At 41.4% G+C, this 22,687-nt stretch overlaps 1 protein-coding gene across 5 annotated transcripts in view; it reads right to left on the bottom strand.

Annotated features, from left to right (window-relative positions):
* Positions 1-22,687, bottom strand: part of LOC125091748 (melanoma-associated antigen D1) — a 56,084-nt gene that overhangs the window by 3,374 nt on the left and 30,023 nt on the right. For 3 of the 5 annotated variants that reach the window (XM_047715681.1, XM_047715680.1, XM_047715683.1), the window contains exons 3-5: positions 2,817-2,890; positions 1,374-2,090; positions 53-721 (exon numbers count right to left, since the gene is read on the bottom strand). In XM_047715681.1, the coding sequence (XP_047571637.1) occupies positions 53-721; positions 1,374-2,090; positions 2,817-2,890 (1,460 nt within the window). Of the gene's footprint in view, positions 1-52; positions 722-1,373; positions 2,091-2,816; positions 2,891-3,420; positions 3,631-13,411; positions 13,568-22,687 lie in introns of those variants that run through there. The other 2 variants (XM_047715679.1, XM_047715682.1) reach the window with 2 other exon arrangements.

Raw genomic sequence — 22,687 nt, forward strand, 5'->3', positions numbered from 1 at the left:
AACAAAGAAAGGAGGAAGAGAGGGAAAAGTGACTAGGAATAACAGTTCTTACTCTTTCCTGAAGAAGGGCCACATCTCGGGGCTGTGAGGCACCCAGGTTCTGTGAGGCACGCGAATTGGGAGAGGGGCGCAGGTTTGGTGAAGGTCGCAGGTTCTGCCAGTCAGGTGGAACTGGCCAGTCAGTGGGGATCCAGTCAGGTGGGAGCGGCCAGTCAGTGGGAATTGGCCAGTCAGGTGGTAGAGGCCAGTCAGGTGGTAGGGGCCAGTCAGGAGGGCCTTGCCAATCTGGAGGACCCTGCCAGCCTGGTGGGTTCTGCCATCCAGGTGGGGTCTGCCATCCAGGTGGATTTTGCCAGGCCAGTGGGTTCGGCCAGACAACTGGACCAGGCCAGACAATGGGGTTCGGCCAGATCACTGGATTCTGCCAGATCACTGGGTTTGGCCAGATCACTGGGTTCTGCCAAGCAACTGGGTTTTGCCAGGCTGGTGGGGTCTGCCTAGCGGGGGGGCTCTGACGTGTTGGTGGGGTCTGCCTGGCTGGCTGGTTTTGCCAGCCTGACGGGTTCTGCCAGGCCAATGGGGTCTGCCAGAGCACATTGGGGGGTGCGCCAGGTGGGTTCTGAGTGGTAACTGGAACCGGTGCAGACCTCCACGTCCCTGTAGCCAGTGGGGCCCGCCTCTGATCCCCACCGCTGTTCTCGTCCACATTCAAGTTATTAATCTGCATCATTAGAGAGAAGGAAGGTCCAAGGTCACCAGATGTTTGTTTCCTCACCCTATCTATTACAGGAAGGTCCCCTAAAACCCTCACCTGTAGTGACAGCCTGACCCACTAGCCAATGGTCACCCTGAGTCCTGGGCTTGTCTTTCACTGTCTTCAAAGCAGGAGTTTCATCTCTGCATCAGGACAGGAGCAACCCAAGGGTGGGGCCTGAAGCTTCTCCTCTTCCTATGTCCAACACTGGCTCTGCTTGTACCACCCTGGACAAATCACTCAAGTCACTTCACCTCTCTAGAACTTAGTTTTCTCCTCTGTGAAACTGAGACTATAAACCCTAGCTGGTAACATCTTGAAGATTGAATGAGATAACCTGCGTGAACGTGCCTAGCTCAAGACCTAATACAGTGGCTATTATGAAAATGTAAACTGAATTACGTACACAGTGTATACATTATGTGTCCATGTCTCATCTCCCCATTAGTCTGTGGATATCCAGAGGGCAGAAATTATCACATTCACCTTATCATCCCCTACAACCTAACTGAATACAGGCCATTATAAACGTATTTTTTTTGTGTGTTATTTAGAACAAACGAACCTCAGAGAAGAAAGGAGAGAGCCCAAAGCAAAGTGGAGCTAGCAGGGATCTCACCTTGCGGGTCCTCTTGCCCCGAATTATAGTCCTGGACTCCAGATTCTGAGCCTGGGAACCATCTGCTGATGTCTGTGCAGCTGCACCATCAGATTCAGGGATACCTGGGTTGGTCTCTACCTCAGGCTGGTTAGTGGCCATCTTGGCTTGGTTAATATTCTGGGTCTGCGTATCAACTGTTGGGGTCTTAGTGGTGTCATTCCAAGCCTTAAAGGCTGTCTTAGGCTGAGTGTTGGCCGTCTCATTGGCACTGAGAGACTGAGAGAAATTGTAGGTGGCATTTGGGCCCACCTTAGTAGTGGCATTCTGGGCCTTAAAGGCCGTCTCAGACTTGTTAGCAGTTAACTCACTGGTGGTTGCTGCCTGGGAAAAATCATAGGCAGCATTTGGGCCCTTTGGCGTGGGATTCTGGGACTTAAAGGCTGCCTTAGGTGGCGCATTGGGCATCTCCTTGGCATTCAGAGCCTGAGAGAAATCATAGGCACCATTTGGGCCTTTTGTGGGGGCATTCGGAGCCTTAAAGGCTGTTTTGGGCCTAGCGGCAGCTGCTAAAACCTGAATATCAGCCATCTCACTGGCTGTTGGGGGCTGTGAACTCTGGGGACTAGCATTCGGCCCAGCTGCTGTAGCCTGGTTGGTAGGTGGAGCCTCCGAAATCTGGATGGCCTCCATCAGGGTCTGCATAAGCAAGGTGCTGTCTTCTACGGAGGCCTCAGCCTGCAAATACAGGGGGAGAAAAGGAAATTTCTGGGCCTCCGAAGTGGAAGCAGGAGGGTTGGGGGAGCAGTGCAGGGGAAGTTCAGGCAGGCGGATGGTGCAAAAAGGCTGAGGCGCAGATCTAGAAGATCACCAAGGGGTGATGGGAAGCGGAATGGTAACAAAACGTGTGGTAGGGATGGAGTGGGGCAGGACTAAATGAGGGGTGGGGCGGAATGAGGAGGGGGACGAAGTAGAATGAAGGGGGCGGTGGGGGGTGATGGAGGAGGTTAGAGCAGAGAATTGCGGTGTGCGGCAGGAGCTATGGATGCAAGGCGAGCCAGAGCAAGGCTGCCGCCTCGAGGAGTTGAGGGGAATAGTGGGGCGGGGCGGGGGTGAGTTGCAGGCGTGGGGAATGCAGGAGAGAGGGAGGGTGGCGACGGGAGGTTGGGGGAGGGGGTGGCAGACTGCTCTACAAGCGTCAGGGCTGTGGAAGAAAATGGTTCCTTACCCAACCCGCATTCTCTGGGCAGATTGCCCTGAGTACTAACAGGGTCTCCCCTTTCTCTAAGCAGGGACTGATGGCTGAAAAGGGACGCCCCCCCCCACAATAAACCATGGGAATTTGAAAGACGACGGAGCCTAGGCACGAAGAAGGCAAAATCAGATCCAGGCTTTTGGGCGGCCAAAGGGGCCCCAGGGAACTGTCGGCTAGGGAAATGGTGGGGTGGGGAGTGGAGATCTCACCTGGAAGCCGAGGAGGCCCGCACCACAGTCCATTTTCTGAGCCATGGCTCCTGTCCCTCTGGCAAGAGCAGAGCCTGGGGGATGTGGGGGAGGAGCTGGGCGTTATACTACAGAGGGCAAATAGGAAGGACCGAATTTGGGGGAGGGGGGTCGGGTTTGACTGTGGGGGAGAATGAGGCGCTGAATGTGAAGGGAACGGGCTGGATCAGTGTGGGAAAAGTGAATGGGTGTCAGGATGGAGGCTCTGAATCCCGAGAAGCTACTGACGGGGAGAAGCTTCAAATCGGGGTTTGGAAAGCCAGTAACAGTTCTGAATCCAGGGGGAGTGGGTTGGGACTCGCATATGGTAAATTGAATGGAGGTTTCGAATCAGGAGGAATCGTATGACAGTACAGATTGAGGTCGAGAAATCTGTGGAGATTTTTAACGATGGGAGGGGTTCGGAGAACGAACAGGGGTTCTGAGTAAGGGAGGATCGGGTAAGGGGCGTGAATGGGGGTTCGGGGGGTGGAAGGGGGATCAGAATCCGGGGTAAAGGGATCGAAATGAAAAATGGGAGGCCCGCACCAGGGGGCAGATGCCCTGTCTGGGGGCTAAATCTCACCTTGCCTCAGGCCCCAACCCCAACCCCCTCGTTGCCTCCCTTCTTCACGACTCAGAGGATCGGGATTGCAGTGCTCGGCTCTCAGCTGCCGCACCCTCTCCTTGTCCAGGAGAAAATGCCAGCGCGGCAGCTAGGACGACCCCGCCTCTCCGCCTAATATACCACCCACCGCCTCAGATAGTTGTGCGCATGCGCAAGACCTGACCGACCAAATAAAAGTCCCGCCCGCTTCCCCAACAAAAGCTTCGTCCTGAACACCATGGTGCGCATGTGCAGTGGGAGGCAATCCCGCCCCTTTGCCAACACACCATCCCACCACCAACCAGGTCGACAGTATACCACGGTCCCACCTCCTTCACCAATATCCCCTCCCCCAAACAGATGCGTTGTGCCTTTAGGTCCCACCCCTTGCCCCACACGCCGGCCCCCTACCTTTTCCGCAATGCGTCTCTGTTCTATCTCCCCCCTCTTGTGGCCCCTCCTGTCCAGTCGGCAAGCACCTCCACACACACACACACCCGCGCCTAAGCATCACTTAGGTCACTATTAAGGAGGTGTCCGTGTGGGGTCTCTACTGCAACAAGTGCTAGGCTCCTGCTAAGCTCACCTACTTTGGGACCCAGGGAAAGGAATGGCCAGACTGTTGTAGGTAGAAAGTCTGCACCTGTCAAAAGAATTCGTATGATCCCTCTCAACAGATCCCAGACTCATAAACATTAGCTTCTTTCCTGCCCTTTGTGCAGCTCCAGCCATGCGCATATTTCGTGCGCAGGTGAGGAGGGGAAGGAAGGGAACAGCTTGAACATCACAGCGCAATCTGTGCTGGGGGTTGTCTTTCTCTCAAGCAGCCCTGGGAGGGAATGTCAGCAACCCCATTTTACAGGTCAGAAAGCTAAAGCACAGACACACTGAATGACCTAGACAAGGCCACAGAACCAGTGAAGAGAAAATGCAAAATGTGAGCCTTGGGTCCTGTTGACTCCAAAATCCTTGTTCCACTAGTGCTGGCCTGGGAACTGAGGCACCCTACTCTCTTCAGTTTTGAGCGACAGCCCACACATACACCTCCTGTGCCCTGTCAACACCTATTCTAAACAAGCAAGGTTTGTATTCCCCAGGACTTAAGCTCATGCTCTGCGTGTGGGAGAACAGAGACCCCTAGTCCCCATCCCCTCTATGTGGGTCCATCCAGGTGTGGGAATTGTTCCTGGGGGGGTCCACTCCCTGCTCCCATTGTCAGTTCTCTCCCTGTGAGTGGCACAAACACCGCTGCCCCTAAGGCCTTCCTGGTGCCCGCTTGAGAAGCCAGGACAATCAGGCTCCACGGCAAGCCTGGATTTAGTGTAAATGTTTACCCTGGTCCCTTCCAGGGCTTGGGCCTCAACTCCTGGGATGAATTGTTGGTATATTCTACCCCTAGCTGTGTGAGCTGGCTCAGGTCATTCCACTTCCTGAGCCAGATTCTCAACATACAAAATGGGAAGCACAAATAGCACTGACTGGTGTCCGACCCAAGGACACACATGCTGATATGCTTCCAGATGACTGGAGACTCAGAGAGAAAATCATATACAGATGTGAAATGACTCAAATTAACTGATACTTTCCAAAAATACAAGGCAGACCTTGGTACATTTCACATTTGTTCTGGCATCACTTCCTGCCAGGAGTCTGCATATGAAAGAAAGCTAATGCTAGGAAGATGGCAGCATTTGGTCCCCAAGGGCCAACATCAATTCTGCCTGGCTGGATGACTTTCCTCATCTGTTGCATAGCAACCTCCCCTGTCAGCTGCCTGTTTTTCCTCAGCACTTCCTCTGTAAAGTGTCTGCAGTGGGACGTGATCAGACTCAGGAAAGGAGGTCTGAAACATCATTTTATATGCTATCTGCTTCTATATCTGTATCTCCAGTCTTGCTTTGGCCTATGAATTCTAGATCCATAATCCAACTGCCTGCCTCACTTCTGCAACTGGATATTCCTCAATATTTTCAAATTTAATAGGTCTCAAACTGATTCCTTCGTACATATCCTCTTCCTCACGGACACTGTGTTTCTCCCTTAGTCATGCCACTCTCTCCCCCTTAGAATAAAAAGCCTTTTAGGGAAATGGATTTTCATTTTGTTTTATTCATTGCTGTATACCCTTTATCTACAATGACACCTGGCATATTTTGTATGCTCAAAAATGTTTGTTAACGAATGAATGAATCACACCATCCACCCTCTTGCTCAAGCCAGAAACCTGAGAGGTATTCTTTTTTCCTTCCTGTGTTTCCTTATGCAAACAGTGCATATTTGTCATTAAAAATTTAAACATTGCGGCACCTGGGTGGCTCAGTCGGTTGAACACCTGACTCTTGATTTCAGCTAAGGTCATGATCTCAGGGTTGTGAGATCGAGCCCTGCGTCAGGCTCTATGCTCAGTGTGGAGTCTGTTTGAGATTCTCTTTCTTTTCCTCTGTCCCTACCCCCACTCACGCACACACTAAATAAATAAATAAAATCTTTAAAATATGAAAATAAAAAGAATTTAAATAATAACATTAAGTATTTTAGAAACTGAGTAAACATCACTCCAAATGGCATCATACCAACCTGAGATAACTGATAATAAGATTTTGATGCTACCTTTTCATGTAATACTTTGTGCATACATATGCTTACAAAAATGGAATTATAGATATGCTGTATTTTAAACTGCATTCTTTCACTTAACTGCCTCCCACGCCTTTCCTCCACCTCAACCCTCATCTGCCAAACATGCATTTTAACAACCATTTTTGTATCTTTCCATGTTTAAAAAGTCATCTTATTTTTTACTATTTCACAAAAATTAAGGTCATATACACTTTAATTCAACAGATTTATTATAGTTAACACTAATCTACCTCTGACTTGTTTTTTAACACTGCTGCATAATATTCTATGATAGGTATGTACTGCAATGTAGTCAGTCATTTCCCCAATGACGGTCATCTAGCTTCAATGTTTTGGGGAGCAAATACATGCACACAACACTGCAATAAAATACTTGTACATATATCCTTGTATTTAATGCTTAATATTTTTCATTCCTGTGACACCAAATGCCCAGGAATAAGACTGACATACTCTACAGTGCTTGGTAATATAAAAATTTTTCCAAACTTTGTGTCAATGTGACATGTATTTTATTGGTATCTCTCCTGTGGTTTTAATTTACATTTCTGAGGCATGTAGTGAAACACACATTCATGTATTAATGGACCTATTAGATTTTTTTGTAAAGTAATTGTGCAAGTCTTTTTATCTTTTTGTCTTATTTTTAGGACTCTTTCTACAGTCCTACAGATGCTTATTGAAAACCCTTGGGGTTAGATATACTTCAATTATTTTTTTCATGTTTTAGTAAGGGAATACTGTGTTACATACTGTATACTACATAACAGTTCAAGCTGCAAAAGCCTTTATGAAGGCCAGATATTTACTTTTTCACATTCCCTTAGCAGCCAAGAGAATGTGATCTAGGATTTACCAGTGTGGCAAGGTCCTAAAAACTACCCTAAGGTTCAATGATTCACTAGAAGGACTCACAGAACTCAGAAAAGGTGTTAAAGTCATGGTTATTTTTTATTACAGCAAAAGCATACTGATTTTAAATCAACAAAACCAAAAGATGCAGAGGAAAGACTCCAGGAGAAACTAGGCATATGCTTCTGGTTGTCTTCTCTCAGTGTAGTTGTATGGCCAGTGCTTAAATCTCCCAGCAAGTTAGGTGGCAACCTGGGAAGTTTGCCTGGGCTGGGATTTTACTGAGGGTCAGTCAGGTAGGCACTGGACACTCATGTGGCTGACCTTAGTTACTCAGCCTCCAGCCTGTGCAGAGGTACCACAAGGCCACAGGCCCACTGTATATGTAATATATAATACCAAAAGGGCCAAGGCCTACTATAAATCACACTGTTAACATAAACCATCTAGTATGGCCCAAAGTTCCAAGTAAACAAAAAGACACTCTACTCAGGCTGAATATTCCAAGGGCTTAGAGATTATCCCCCAGGAGCTTGTTAAGAATCAGACCTTTCTTTGGAATATACACTTTTTAAAAAAAAAATCATAGGGTTTACAGACCCCACACATCTGTGGAGTCAATTTTACTACAATCCGTTTCTAGGAGCAGCTCTGGTAGCAGGACTAACGGCAGCATGTAGTATCCAGTGTTCATTGGTGGCAGTAATGGTAGCCAACAAGCTAACACTTAGCTAACACAACAGCATGATTTTTGAAAAAAACAAATTTTATTAATTCTACTTTAAAAATGTTTAACTTTTTATTCTGAAATAACTATAGATACATAGGCAATTGCAAAGATAGTACAGAGAAATCCTATGTACCTCTTCAGCCACTTCCCCCAATGGGTACAGTTATGAAACTATAATGCAATATCAAAACCAAGAAACTGACACTGGTATGATATATGTGTATCGTTCTACCACATATGGAGATTTCTATAGTAATCACCATAGCAACCAATATACAGAATTATAACATCCCCACAGATTTCCCTGTACACTCAAATTCATCATCCTTTCCTCCGCTATCCCTAACCCTTAGCAGCCATTAATGTGTTTTCCAACTTCATAACTTCAACACTTCAAAAGGTTATAAAATGAAATCCTATGTCACATTATGACTTTTTTTTTTCACTCAGCATAATACCCATGAAATACACCCAATTTGTTACATGTATGTATTAATGGTTTGTTCCTTTTCATTGCTTAGTACTATTCCATGATCTAGTTGTGCCATAGTTCGTTTAACAATTCACCCACTGAAGGACATCTGGGTAGTTTCCGGTTTGGGGCTATTATGAAAAACGCTGCTATAAACATTTGTGTACAGTTTTTCTTTTTTCTGTGACCATAAGTTCTCATTTCTCTGGGATAAATGCCCAGGGCTGCAATTGCTGGGTAGTATAATAAGAACATGTTAGTTTTATAAGAAACTGCCAAACTTTCCCAGAGTGGTTTTATCATTTTACATTCGCACCAGCAATGTATGAGTGATCCATTTTCTCCAAATCCTTGCCAGCAACCTGTTGTACTTTTTTAGCCACTCTCATAAATATGAACTAATAACATTTGCATTTCCCTACTATCTAATGATGTTGAACATTTTTAACATGTTCTTATTTGCCATCCATATATCCTCTTTGGTAAAATGTTTCTTCATATCTTTTGCCCATTTTCTAATTGGTTTCTTTTTCTCTTTTTCATTTCTCTTTCTTGCCTTCCAATAAGCTAAACTTTTTTCTAGAACTCCACTATTCTGTTTGTATCCCTCTAAAATTCATATGTTGAAATCTTAACCTCCCCATAGGTGATAGTATTAGGAGGTGGGCCTTTGGGAGGTATTGAGGTTGTGAGGGTAGAGTTCTCATGAAAGGGATTAGTGCCTTAGAGGCTCCAGAGATAGTTTTTTAATCCCTCCCACCATATGAGGACACAGCGAGAAGAGGCCAGGAAAAGAGGGCTATGAATAGAGCCCTCACCAAATGTAACCATGCTGGTGCCCTGATCTTCGGCTTCTCAGCCTTGAGTACTGTAATAAATAAATTTCTGTTGTTTATAAGCTACCTAGTCTGTGGTACTTCATTACAGGAGCCCAAATGGACTAAGATAAAGTCTATTTTATCTATAATGTTTTTGAGCATATAACTTTAAACAGACTTTTATAGTGATTGCTATAGGTATCATGTTATATATATTATCATATTATATATTATCATATCATATATGTATGTATGTACATATATGTGTGTGTGTATACACACACACATTTTATTTTTGTTTTTTAATGATTTTATTTGTCAGAGAGAGACTGAGAGAGAGAGAGAAAGAACACAAGCAGGGGGAGCAGCAGGAAGAGGGAGAAGCAGGCTCCCACTCCCCCAGCAAGGAGCCTGATGTAGGACTCAATCCCAGGACCCTGGGATCATGACCTGAGAGAAAGGCAGGCACTTAACTGATTGAGCCACCCAGGTAATTGAGCCACCCAGGTATCCCGACATTCATATATTTTAAGGTTTTACTGATCTTGTCCTGACTGGAAGAAATCTGGGTGCCTAGTTGCATATTCATTTATTTATTTATTTATTTATTAAATTTATTTCTTGCAATTCTGGAGGCTAAGAAGTCTGAGATCAACACACCACTCATGTAACATTTTGTCCGTTTAGTGAAGTATAGAAACCTTACCTCTGTTTCCATGCTTTTACCATTATTTATATTACATTTATCTTAAATATCTCCTCTTCATACATTGAGAACTACAGACACTGATCTAATTATGGCTTTAATCATCAAGCATAATTTAAAGAACTCAAGAGGAAAAGGAAAGTATATGATGTTTACCCATATTTTCTTTTTGTTGCCCTTTCTTCCTTACTGATGGTCCAAAACCCTTTATCATTTCGTTTCTTTTTCAAGAACTTTCTCCAGGCATTCTTTTAGGATAAGAAGGCTGGTAACAAATTCTCTTAGTTTCCCTTGTCTTGAAAATGTCTCAATTTCCTCTATATATTACTAAAGAATATTTTCATTGAGTGTATAATTTTTGGTTGACAGTTTCACACTCAGAGCCCTTGAAAAATACTGCAGCCTCCATGCTTTCGAATGAGATAACTACTGTCATCAATTTGGTGTTCTCCTACAGGCAAAGTATCATTTCTCTCTCTGCTGGCTTTCAAGATTTTTAATTTCTGTCTTTAGCTTTCACAAGTTTGAAAATGATGTGCTTTGATATGAATTTATTTGGCAGTATCTTTTTTGGAGTTTATGCAGCTTCTTGATTCTATGGGATTATGCTTTTTTCCAAATTTGGGAAATTTTCAGCTACTTTTCTAATCCTTCTTTCTCTCTTCTTCTGTGACTGTGAGGACACCTATGTTATTTTGTAACAGTCCAACAAGGGCCTGAGGCTCTGTTTCTGTTTCACACTCTTATTTTTTTCTCTGTTGGTCTGACTGGATAATTTCTATTGTTCCATCTTAGAGTTCATGAATTTATTCTTCTGTCATTATTCTCCTGTTGAAGTCATTTATTGAGTTTTTTTTAAAGTTCATTTATTAGTTTTCAGTTTTCAATTTCCTTTTAATTCTTCTTTATATCTTCTATTTCTTTGAGAGATTTTCTTTCTTTTTTTAAAAGATTTTATTTATTTGTCAGAGAAAGAATGAGAGCGAGAGAGACTGGTAAAAAGAACACGAGCAGGGCAGAGGGAGACGGAAAAGCAGACTCCTCACTGGGCAGGGAGCCCAATGCGGACTCGATCCCAGCACACTGGGATCATGACCTGAGCTGAAGGCAGACGCTTAACCGACTGAGCCACCCAGGCGCCCCTCTTTGGAAGATTTTGTTTCTTTTTTGAGACTTTCTGTTTTTCCATTTGTTCTTTTTTTTTTTTTTAAGATTTTATTCATTTGACAAAGAGAGTGAGAGAGCACAAACAAGGGGAACAGTAGAGGGAAAGGGAGAAGCGGTTCCCTGCCAAGCAGGGAGCCTGATCTAAGGCTCGATCCCAGGATCCTGGGATCATGACCTGAGCCAAAGGCAGATGCTTAACCATTTGAGCCACCCAAGTGCCCCTTTCCATTTTTTCTAAGAATGCTCACAACTGCTCTTTGAAACATGCTTATGATGTCTATTTAAAAATTGTTGTTAGATGATTCTAATATCTGTGTCATCTTGGTGTTGGTGTGTGTTAACTGTCTTTTCTCATTCAAGCTGTAATTAACACAGTTCTTGATATAACTAGTTATTTTCAACTGAATCCTAGATATTTTACATAGTATGTTATGAGGATGTGAATCTTATTTAAATCTTCTGTTTTATCACATGTGGGTGAGTCCACATTCCCACTCAGCCTTCAGTGATACCTGACAGAGAAGGGCTCCTTTTTATTGAGGGCTAAGTGAGAGTTCCAGCTCCATATTAAGGTTTTACTGGTATCAGCCTGACTGGGAGGGACCTGGGTACCTAATTACACAGTAAATGTGTTATCATTTTTAGTGCTGGGTGGTGATAAAAATCCCACTTGTCTACTACACCTCCTTTTGACATGACTTCGTTGGTTAGAGGGAGATGCATCTCATTATCCTCTTTAGGGATGGAGATCCAGGCTCCCCACATGCCTTCTGACATTGTGGGGACTGGGCTATTCCCACTCCCCATTTGCCCTTCCCTGACACTCTGTCAGGAGATTAACGACCTCATTACAGCCCGTCAAGGGTGGAAGTACAGGGTCTCTAGCTGGCTTTTTCTGGTAGGTGTAGGGCCACAGTCTCCCCTCTGGCATTTAGCTAGACTAGGGCAGCTATTGTCTAAAAAATAATTTCTGTCTTGCAATGCTGTCTTTGTCTTTTAGATATGGAAAGAACAGAGTTATGTTGGGGCTTTTTATTTTTTGGTCTATGTCCTTTGGTGTTTCCAGTTTGTAAGCTTCTCCAGCATCTGGTCTGGGATATATAAGGCCAAAAGAAAACCCAGGGAACTCACCACCATGTCATTCCTTGGGATCCAAATTCCCTAGAAGGTGTGTCATCTTATCTCTAACTTTCAAGGTATTCTCATGTTTGGTTTATATACAATGCCTAGGGATCAATAGGGAAGTGTATTACACCATTTACCTCTTCCTGCTGGAAACGGAAATCCTCAATTCTAATGCTTTTTAAAAATGTAAAACTATTGGAATTTCTAATGTATGGCCATACTGTAAGAAAAATAATTTGAGCTCTTATAATATATACAGCACTTATTTTGTTGTTTTAGATGATTTGCTAAAATATCAAGAATAATTTTGGGTAATAATCTCAATAAGTAACATCCTTTTCTTTTTCCTGAAATGACTTTACCATTTTACCACTTAGAATGTTTGTTGCTTTTTTTTTAAGATTTTATTTATTTATTTGACAGACAGAGATCACAGGTAGGCAGAGAGGCAGGCAGAGAGTGGAAGGGAAGCAGGCTCCCTGCTGAGCAGAGAACCTGATGCGGGGCTCGATCCCAGGACCCCGGGATCATGACCTGAGCCGAAGGCAGAGGCTTTACCCCACTGAGCCACCCAGGCGCCCTGAATGTTTGTTGCTTTTTTACAAGTAGTTTTAAAAACCATATTTAGTAGTTTCTCTCCTACTTTACTTATTCATAATATTCCCCGTGCCTTATTCACAAATGTAATCCACCACCTATGCCTGCTGAGTCTACAATTTTAAGTACATCTTAACTGCATTCTATTCTATCATCTTACTGTTAGAAGGGAGCATGAAGAGAGGGAGAAATGGAGAAAGAAAAACTGAAAAGGTGGAGAAGAGGAATAGGTAGAAGAAGGAAATAAGAAAGAAGAAAACAGGGATCAGAGAACGAATGAATGAAAATAGTTGGCCTCTCTCTGAGGGCATCATATACCACTCATATACATGGGGAATATTCTGCTGCTCCTATCATATGATGGGGCCTGTTCATCTCTGTGAGGCTGTCTTTGCTAATATATTTTTATACTTTTGTGATATACCCTGAGCTGAGAAAAACTATGTGAGGAGGCCTAAAGCTCAAAATCCCTATAGACATCACAAAACCATTTCTATTTTATATAGTCTTCAGCTATCTTAGCCTTACCCAGGAAGTGAGGCACAAGGTCACATTGCTAGAGGATCTCACAAACCAACCTGGGGCTTCTTCCCATCTCTGAAATACAGGGCCTAGGTTTCTCCAGTTTTCAGGTACCCACAACATCTACTGACTCTTTGCTTCTTGTCTGCTTTTCTTCTCAACACAATCAACATGAAGCTGGAGGTACAGACTTGAAAAGAAGTGCTAAAAACAAAAGGCTAAACAAACAAAAAATCAGTGACTTTTCTTGGACTCGACAGAGAAATGAGGTTTAAAACAAACCACCATCCTGAAATCTTGAAGAATAGGCAAATCCAGAATCACAAATGAGATATACTTACCCGAAACCAAAGCCACTAAAGCTATAAACTTGTAGGAACACTTAACTGATAATTTTGACAAGTTGCTGGAGGCTGAGTGTGGACTACAGTGAAAGTGAGAAACTCCCAGGAGTGGTAGTCTTGTGGGGAGGCACACTTTCATGGGCTTTACTTCCAGGAATCTCACCAGGTTGTCAGAGTACAGATCCAAGAAAGACACCCTTGTAGCCCTGGCAGGAAGAGGGGAAGAGTCCTTGTGAATATCCTAATGAAATATGCCCAGAACCTTCTCCACAACAAAAGCCTACTCTTCAGGAGGAAAGACCACCAGAGCCTTGTTCCAGAACCATGGTGGAAGGACATCCTGCTCACTCCAACTCCCTCTAGTTTTCCTATCTCACCTAAGGCAGGGACACAGAGAAGGGGACTACACAAGAAGAAATACCTGCAAAGGTCACAGGCGCACTAAAACTCTGACATTTAACTGGAATATTACAAAACACTCCCTTTTCTCCCATACCATACCACCCCAGCAGCAGGGCTCCAATATATTAACAATGGGTTATAACGGAATGAACTGCAAGACAGACTAAGGAAGAGAACTTAAGGAAGCCCAAAGTCAAAAGAGGAAACAAAATCTAGGATGCTAGAAGAATATGGAGCCTCTGACATCTAATACTGAAGGAAACTTTAAACAAAGCCTACTCCTGACAAGATTAACACATATCTTCACACTAGAGACCAATCTATCTCACTTCCTATTACCTAATACATCATGTCCAGCTTTCAAAAAAAAATTAGAAGGCACACCAAAAAGCAAAAAGAAAAAGTCTGAAGAGACAAAGGAAGCATAAGACTCAAATATGAAAGAGTGTTGGACTTATCAAACAAGGAATTCAACACACTGTAATTAGTACATTAAAGGATCTAATGAAAAAAGCCAACAACACGCAAAGGATAGATGTGGGTAAAGTAAGCAGAATGATGGAAATTCTAAGAAAAAAATCAAAAGGAAATGCTAGAAAAAAATCATAACAACTGAAGAATGCCTTTGGTGGATTCATCAGTAGACTGGACACAGCTGAGGAAAGCTAGAAGGTAGATTAAGAGATACCAAACTGAAAAGTAAATAGGAAAAACAATTTTAAAAAACCCAGAACACTGGGATGCCTGGGTGGCTCAGTCGGTTAAGCCACTGCCTTTGACTCAGGTCATGATCCCAGGGTCCTGGGATTGAGTCCTGCATCAGGCTCCTTGCTCAGCAGGGAGCCTGCTTCTCTCTCTGCCTCTGCCTGTCACTCTGCCACTTGTGCTCTCTCTCTCTCTGACAAATAAAAAAATAAATAAATAAAATCTTAAAAAAAAAAACAGAATATTTAAGAATGGTGGGACAATTTCAAAAGATGAAATATATGCATTACCGGAACACAGAGAGAGAATGAAGCGAAGAAATATTGCAAATAATAATGGCTAAGAATTTTCCAAAATTAATGAAGACAACAAATCACAGATCCAGAAAGCTTAAAGAACATCAAACGGGGAAATACTAAAAGATTTACACTGAGGCACATACTTTTCAAACTGTAGAAGATCAAAGACAAAGAGAAAATCCTGAAAGAAGCTAGAAGAAAAAAGTATCTTATTTATAATGAAATATGGATAAGAACTACTGAAGGCTTCTCATCAGAAACCACACAAGCAAGTAGAGTGTGGAGGAAAATATTTAAAACATTAAAGAAAAAACCCCACTAACCTATATTTCTGTATCTAGCAAAGTATCCTTTAAAAGTGAAGGAGAGGGGCGCCTGGGTGGCTCAGAGGGTTAAGCCTCTGCCTTCGGCTCAGGTCATGGTCTTAGGGTCCTGGGATGAAGCCCCCGCATTGGGATCTCTGCTCAGCAGGGAGCCTGTTTCCCCCTCTCTCTCTGCCTGCCTCTCTGCCTACTTGTGATCTCTGTGTGTCAAATAAATAAAATCTTTAAAAAAAATAAAAGTGAAGGAGAAATACTTTCTCAGACAAACAAAAACTGAAGGAATTCATCACCAGTAGATCTATCCTATAAGAACATGTTAAAAGATTATCTCGGAGAAGGAAAACAATATAGGGCAGAAACTTGGAACTACATAAAGACAGGAGCATTGGAGAAGGAATAAATGAAGTTTTCCTTTAAAGAGGAAATAAAAACTGCAATTATAGATATTTTGGGATGCTTTAGTCAAAGGAAATTTATGGAAAACATTTCTCCATCACTGTGTGCAATACATAAGAGAAACATTTCAAACATAAACATATATCCAGGATAAAAATAAAAGGATGGGATAAGTTATGGCACACAACAAACAAATGATATATTAATATCAGACATAGTACTTAAAGGTAAAACATTATTTTAGATGAAAAGTTCACTGCATAATATAAAAATAATAATTTAACAGATATACAAGAAGAAATAAAACCAAAATCATAGTGGAGTGAATGATAGAATAATCATATGAAATAATGGGTCCTTTTTGAAACTTCTACATAGATGCTATACATTGAGACCCAAACATAAAATATTAGGATGCTTCCTACTGGATATGTAACCCCCAAAATACAAAAATACTAATTCAGGGGCGCCTGGGTGGCTCAGTGGGTTAAGCCGCTGCCTTCAGCTCAGGTCATGATCTCAGGGTCCTGGGATCGAGCCCCGCATCGGGCTCTCTGCTCAGCAGAGAGTCTGCTTCCTCCTCTCTCTCTCTGCGGGCCTCTCTGCCTGCTTGTGATCTCTCTCTGTCAAATAAAGAAATAAAAATCTTAAAAAAAATACTAATTCAAAGAGATATATGCATCCCTATGCTTATTACAACAGTATTTACAGAAGTCAAATTATGGAAGCAGCCCAGGTGCCCCTTGATAGAGGAATGGATAAAGAAGATGTGGTGTATATATACAATGGAATATTATTCACCCATAACAAGAATGAATGGAGCTAAAGAGTATAAGGCTAAGCAAAGTCAGTCAGAGGAAGGTAATACCCTATGAATTCACTCCTATGTGTAATTTAAGAAACAAACCCAACAAGTAAAGGGAAAAGTGAGAGAGAGAGAAAAACAAACCAAGAAACAGACTCAACTACAGAGAGCAAACTGATGGTTACCAGAGAGGAGGTGGGTGGGGGGATGGGTGAAATAGATGATGAGGATTAAAGAACACAAGCATCACGATGAGCACTGAGTAATGTATAGAATTGTTGAATCATTATATTGTATATCTGAAACTAATATTATACTGTATGTTAACTATACTGGAAATTAAAAAAGTAAAAAAATAAAAAAAAATTATGGTGCCTCAAAATGAGCACTATAGAATTCTTAAAATCCTTCCATGTTTTTGGATGGAAGCTAACTTGATTTTACCTCCTGTATTTCTATCTGTGTAAGAATTTTTAAAGAAATTTAAGTACGCCTGCTAGATGCCATGCATTGTGGTAAGTGCTGGGGAAACAATAATGAGCAAAAACACATGTATTACCTCTTTTCAAGGACTACTGTATCTCAGTCAAATGTAAACAAAACTGAGTCCAGTTAGACTTGCAGAATTTTGAGATACTTTATGGAGTTTTTTATGCCAATTTTCAGCATGAGAGCAGGCAAAATGACATTTCAAATGATCTTGGCATAAACTTAAATAGGTTGCATCTTCCTTCACACTGACCAATTCCCTATTCCCTTCCAATTAATTCCTCACTCCCATCTCCACAGCAATTAATATTCCATTAATAAGGAGAAGATTATCAGAAGAGACAAGAGTAACCCTGCAAGGAGAACCTCATGCAGTCTGAGGGTGTTTGTTTGATATCTCATCAGATAATCTTACCATATGGGCTTTTGGTATCTTGTGGCTTAGAGACCCTCTGTCATTTGGACTGGAAAATTCACAAGTATATCTGAATGTTCTTAGATACCCGGGATAAGATTTAGCTCCAAAGGTGTCCTCAATGTTCACCATCAGTATAAAACTTATAAACCTCCTAATTTGAGAATCATGAAGCATTAACAACTATAACGGATACAGAGCTGAAGTCAAGTCATCACATACTTCAGCTTATGGCATGTTCTGGTTTCATTTTATGAAACAAGGATCATGTGAAAAACACTGGAAAAATGGCCCATAACAACTCCAATATCACACCTCCCCATGCACAATGATAATATACTGCATCTGCAACTGTTTTAGAACATAATGTTACTTAACAATTATTCTGACATTATAACATTTTCCAAGATATTAAAAAGCCTTTGTAAACTTCTTTATAATTATATACTATCCCATTATATAAATGTACCTACTCAACTAATTAACAAAGGGTGTTGTTTCCATTTATTTTTGTCCATTAGATTATCATTGCGGTGATTTTTCCACACAAAGCTCTCTGTATATCTCCAATTATTTCCTTAGGGTATATTATTAGAAATGGAATTACTAGGTCAAAGAGGCATGAACTATTTTAAGGCTGTTATTCAATATCCAAATGCTTTCCAGAAAGTTTTATCAACACTAGCAATGCAGAAGAGTCCTCATGTGCCCTTGATCATATTCAGTATTTGCTTTAAAAATATCTTTTCTGGCTTGATAGACAAGATATTTAATTGATTTACATTGTATTTATGATTAATGAAGACAGCACTTAATTAAATAAACTAAATTAATTAAATAGTTAATATATAATTAACTAATTAACTAAGAGAACACACTTTTCAGTGTTTTTTAGTCATTTAATTAATTTAGTTATTTAATTAAGTCATTTAATTTTGTTTCTGATTTCTTGATCTAGGAAAACACGCAAATTATTACTTTATTTTCTACCATCATTTCCTCCATTTAAAAAAAAAATACTAGGGGTGTCCTTACTCTTTCAAAAGCCAAGTAAATACTCATTTTTAAGGAAAGTAATTCAGAAATGCATACTTAGGCACCTAAAATAATCCATACCTTCTTAGTAATTTATTTATTAAGACTTTGTTCTTAGGGAGAAATTATACAAATCTAAATTATTCTGATGTTTAAACAATGACAGAAGCCTATTTTTATTACAGCATGAAGAAAACACAATACCAACTTAGCAGGCTATTGAATGTGACTTTTAAAGTTGCCTCAGAATTTTAGTTAAAGCCACATAGCTTAAAAAAAAAAGATACCAAGTATCTCCCTATTCTAAAGGGAGCCACCAAGGAATTCTGAACACATTCCTACAGGACTTACGTAGAATAGCAGAGTAGTCACCCTACTGATACTTATTCTATTCCTTCACTGACCAAATGTACTTAAAGACTAGAAAAAATTAGACAAGAATTCAGTGTTGTAAGTCTTTGGTTTGGGAAAGAGTGCTTTCCCTCCTTTGTCAAAGCCATGGGAGCAGCAATCCAAAGAATCACTTATAGAGATCAGGGAGCCTGCGTGGGATAAGAAGAGAGAGATGTATTTTATCACATTTTAGATATTTAATAGTTTCTCCCTAGATTCAAATTTCTGATGACTACTCAGGTTTGTCGCTCCTAAAGGCTTTTCTACATTGACTACATTCCTATAGCTTCACTTCACTATGTATTCAACTATACCGAACTAACATTTGAACTCTGGCTGAAAGACCCATGATCACTACATTCATAGGGTTTATCTCTACTGATGAATTTTCTGATGTTAGCAAAATCTGAAACCCGGCTAAAGGCTCTTTAATGTGCTTTATACATGTTTTCTCACTATCATAACTTTTTTGGTGACCTATAATCTCTGAAATTGAAATTGGATAAAGAAAGCTAAGATCAAGGGGCGCCTGGGTGGCTCAGTGGGTTAAAGCCTCTGCTTTCAGCTCAGGTCATGGTCTCAGGATCCTGGGATCGAGCCCCGCATCGGGCTCTCTGCTCAGCAGGGAGCCTGCTTCCTCCTCTCTCTCTCTCTCTCTCTGCCTGCCTCTCTGCCTACTTGTGATCTCTGTCAAATAAATAAATAAAATATTAAAAAAAAAAGAAAGCTAAGATCCTATGACCCACACCATGGACTGCCTGCCCTATGTATGGGTTCATCCTCATGAATAACAGTGTCTGAGATTAGAGCACAATTATTCTAACATTTACTGTAGTCTTGTTTCCAATCCTGTATCTATCCCAAGCCTTAAACATCTATCCTTTGAAGGGAAGTAAATCTGCCTCTTTAACGTAACTTTATACTCATAAGTTTCTTAAGTTTGAAGTCATGAAGATATACTCTTGGAATATGTGGTCATATTCTCTGTGATCTAAAGATCTTCTTTAGGGGCACCTGGGTGGCTCAGTGGGTTAAGCCTCTGCCTTCGGCTCAGGTCATGATCTTGGGGTCCTGGGATCGAGCCCCGCATAGGGTTCTCTGCTCAGCAGGGAGCCTGCTTCCCTTCCTCTCTCTCTGCCTGCCTCTCTGCCTACTTGTGATCTCTGTCAAATAAATAAATAAAATCTTAAAAAAAATAAAGATCTTCTTTAAACCCCTGATTTTGAATATGTTTCTTGTTTTGTTCAGACTCCTCCTCCTCACCTTGATAATAAAAATTTTAGAAGTACAACTGTCACATATCTGATACTTGGCAGTACTGAGGAAACTAACAAGCTCAAAGGAGAAGAGAGGAGAAGAAAAAAGGAAGAAGCAAAGGAAGAGAAAAAGGAAAAGGAAAAGGAAAGGACTGTCTAACAAGTCTCCACCATACAGCTTCCTATAAGGCAAGTCAGGGACTGGATTTACCCTCCAACCTGGCAAAAACACTAAAAAAGGTGGGGGGGACAAACATATGAAATCATTATTTCTAAGACATCAGACATCATGCTGTGAAAAAATAGTGATCCCTGAGAGATGGTCACGGTGGCGGCGACGGGGAATGAGGTGAGTCTCTACAATTTGGAAGAGTTTCTAGTTCATGGTGCAATGAAGGAGAATGCAGTCAGAGCCCAGAGGATTTCCTTCGCTGAGTTAACAGAGATGAGCTCAGAAAGAACAAGGTGGTTAGAGTTCAGAGAACAAGAATACCAAAAAGTAGAGAGCTGCACTTAAGGAGAATTCTGAAGAATTTTGGAAGATTGTCATAAACTATCCAGCAGAATATTGATCAGTTAAATGCATGTAAGTAAATTACCCAAAGCTGGGGAAAGAACCACCTGAAAAGATTAGAGGGTACAAATGTCAAAAGCTCACACAGGTCTGGGGATAATGCCTGTTCCCACCTATTCCTACCATCCAGAGCAGAAAAACTCGTAATTCATGAGGCATGGGGTGTTCAGATGGGCCTCCCTTCACTAGTCTGGGATAATTAGCTTTATGCAAAACACTGCTGTTGTCCTGCCTAAAATCTTAAAAGCAAGACTCAAGAAAGATTTAACTCCTTTGAAATAACTGCATCCCATAAAAACCTCAAGAAGATGTATAATACAAAAATATCTAGCACCAACAGGCAAAAAATTTACCAAAATTTCACAAAAATGTAAAGTTCAAAGGTAAAGTTCATAATGCCTAGCATTCAAAAAACAAACAAAAAGGGGGCCTGGGTGGCTCAGTAGTTAAAGCCTCTGCCTTCAGCTCGGGTCATGATCCTGGGGTCTTGGGATCGAGCCCTGCATCGGGCTCTCTGCTTGTCAGGGAGCCTGCTTCCTCCTCTCTCTCCGTCTGCCTGCCTCTCTGCCTACTTGTGATCTCTATCTGTCAAATGAATAAATAAAATCTTAAAAACAAACAAACAAACAAACAAAAAACAAAACCAGGCATGCAAGAAAGCAGAAAAATGTGAGGGCAAAAGAAATCAATCAATCCAAATCGACCCACAACTTACAAAGATGTTATATTTAGCAGACAAGCTAATTTAAAAAGTTACTGTAATTGGGGTGTCTGTGTGGCTCAGCTGATTTAAGCATGTGACTCTTGATTTTAGTTCAGGTCATGATCTCAGGGTGGTGAGAATGAGTCCCACCTCAGGCTCCAGCACCTGCTTAAGATACTCTCTTCTCCCTCTGCCCCTCCCTCCACCCCCATGAGAGTTCTCTGTCTCTCTCTCTAAAAAAAGTACTATAACTATATTCCTTATGTGGAAAAAGCTAGAAAAATAGTCATGTTAAGTAGAGAAATGAGACATTTTTAATAAGGTACAAGTCATATCTAGTAACAAAAACCATAATATTTGAAATGAAGTATTCACTGGATGGAATTAATTAGTGAATACGTTAGTGAACTTGAAGACACAACAGAAACAAATATTCTAAATGAAATAAAAATAAAATACATTTTAAAAATAAAAAGAGTACAGGAGTGCCTTTGTTCATGCCATTTCCTCTTCTGGGAACACTCTTCCCCCATCCCAACCATCCATCCATCCTTCAACCAATTAATTCTGAATCTGCCTTCTGGTCTCAATTCAATTGTCACTTCCCTCCTTTGTTGGCCTTCCAGAGTAGGTCAAACCCTCATTAAATCTATTCGCAGAACCATGCACTTAGCTTCCACAACACTTATTACAGTGTCAACCTCACAAATATTTGGGTCTGTGATTAATGTCTGTCTTTAATTGCAAGACAGTAAGCTCCATGAGGGCAGAGAAAACATGTCTATTTTTATCTCCAGAATCTCAAACTATGCCAGTCTTATAGTGCTCCTTGTATATTGAATCCTACCTGTATCTGTTACCTCTGGGATTTTTTTTTTACATTGCACACCTTATTTATTTTTTTAATTAACATATAATGTATTATTTGCTTCAGGGGTACAGGTACCCTCTCTCCCATATCCACAACCATTCTCCTTCTCTCTTAGCTATATCCTACCTAACATCCCTTCTTTCTTACTAAATAAACCTTGACTTTTATTATAGGTGACAACATTCTTAGCTGTAAACTTACACTTCCCAGACACCCTTGTAGATAGTGGTGGCCATGTGTCAGTTCTGTCCTATGGATGTAAGTGGAAATTGTTGGGTAAGGTTTTTGGGAAAGTGCTGTATAAAGCAAACTAATTCTCTCCTCTTTTTTTTTTTTTTGTCCTCTCCTCTTCCTTATCTTCCTACCTGAAGCAGACATGATGAATAAAATTGTATAGGGCATCCTGCAACCATGAGGCACCTGAAAGATGGGAGCCGCATGCTAATGGTCATGAAACAAAAAATATATATATGTCTGGGGTCTGAGACACTGAAGAAATCATGCAGGACTTCAACCCACTGGATTTTAGATAAATAAAGATATCTCCTAATCATTTTAAACAACTCATTTTCAGATTTGTCACACACATACTTTTCCCACTCCTCAA

This window comes from Lutra lutra, chromosome X, assembly GCF_902655055.1.
Source record: "Lutra lutra chromosome X, mLutLut1.2, whole genome shotgun sequence".
NCBI lineage: Eukaryota > Metazoa > Chordata > Mammalia > Carnivora > Mustelidae > Lutra > Lutra lutra.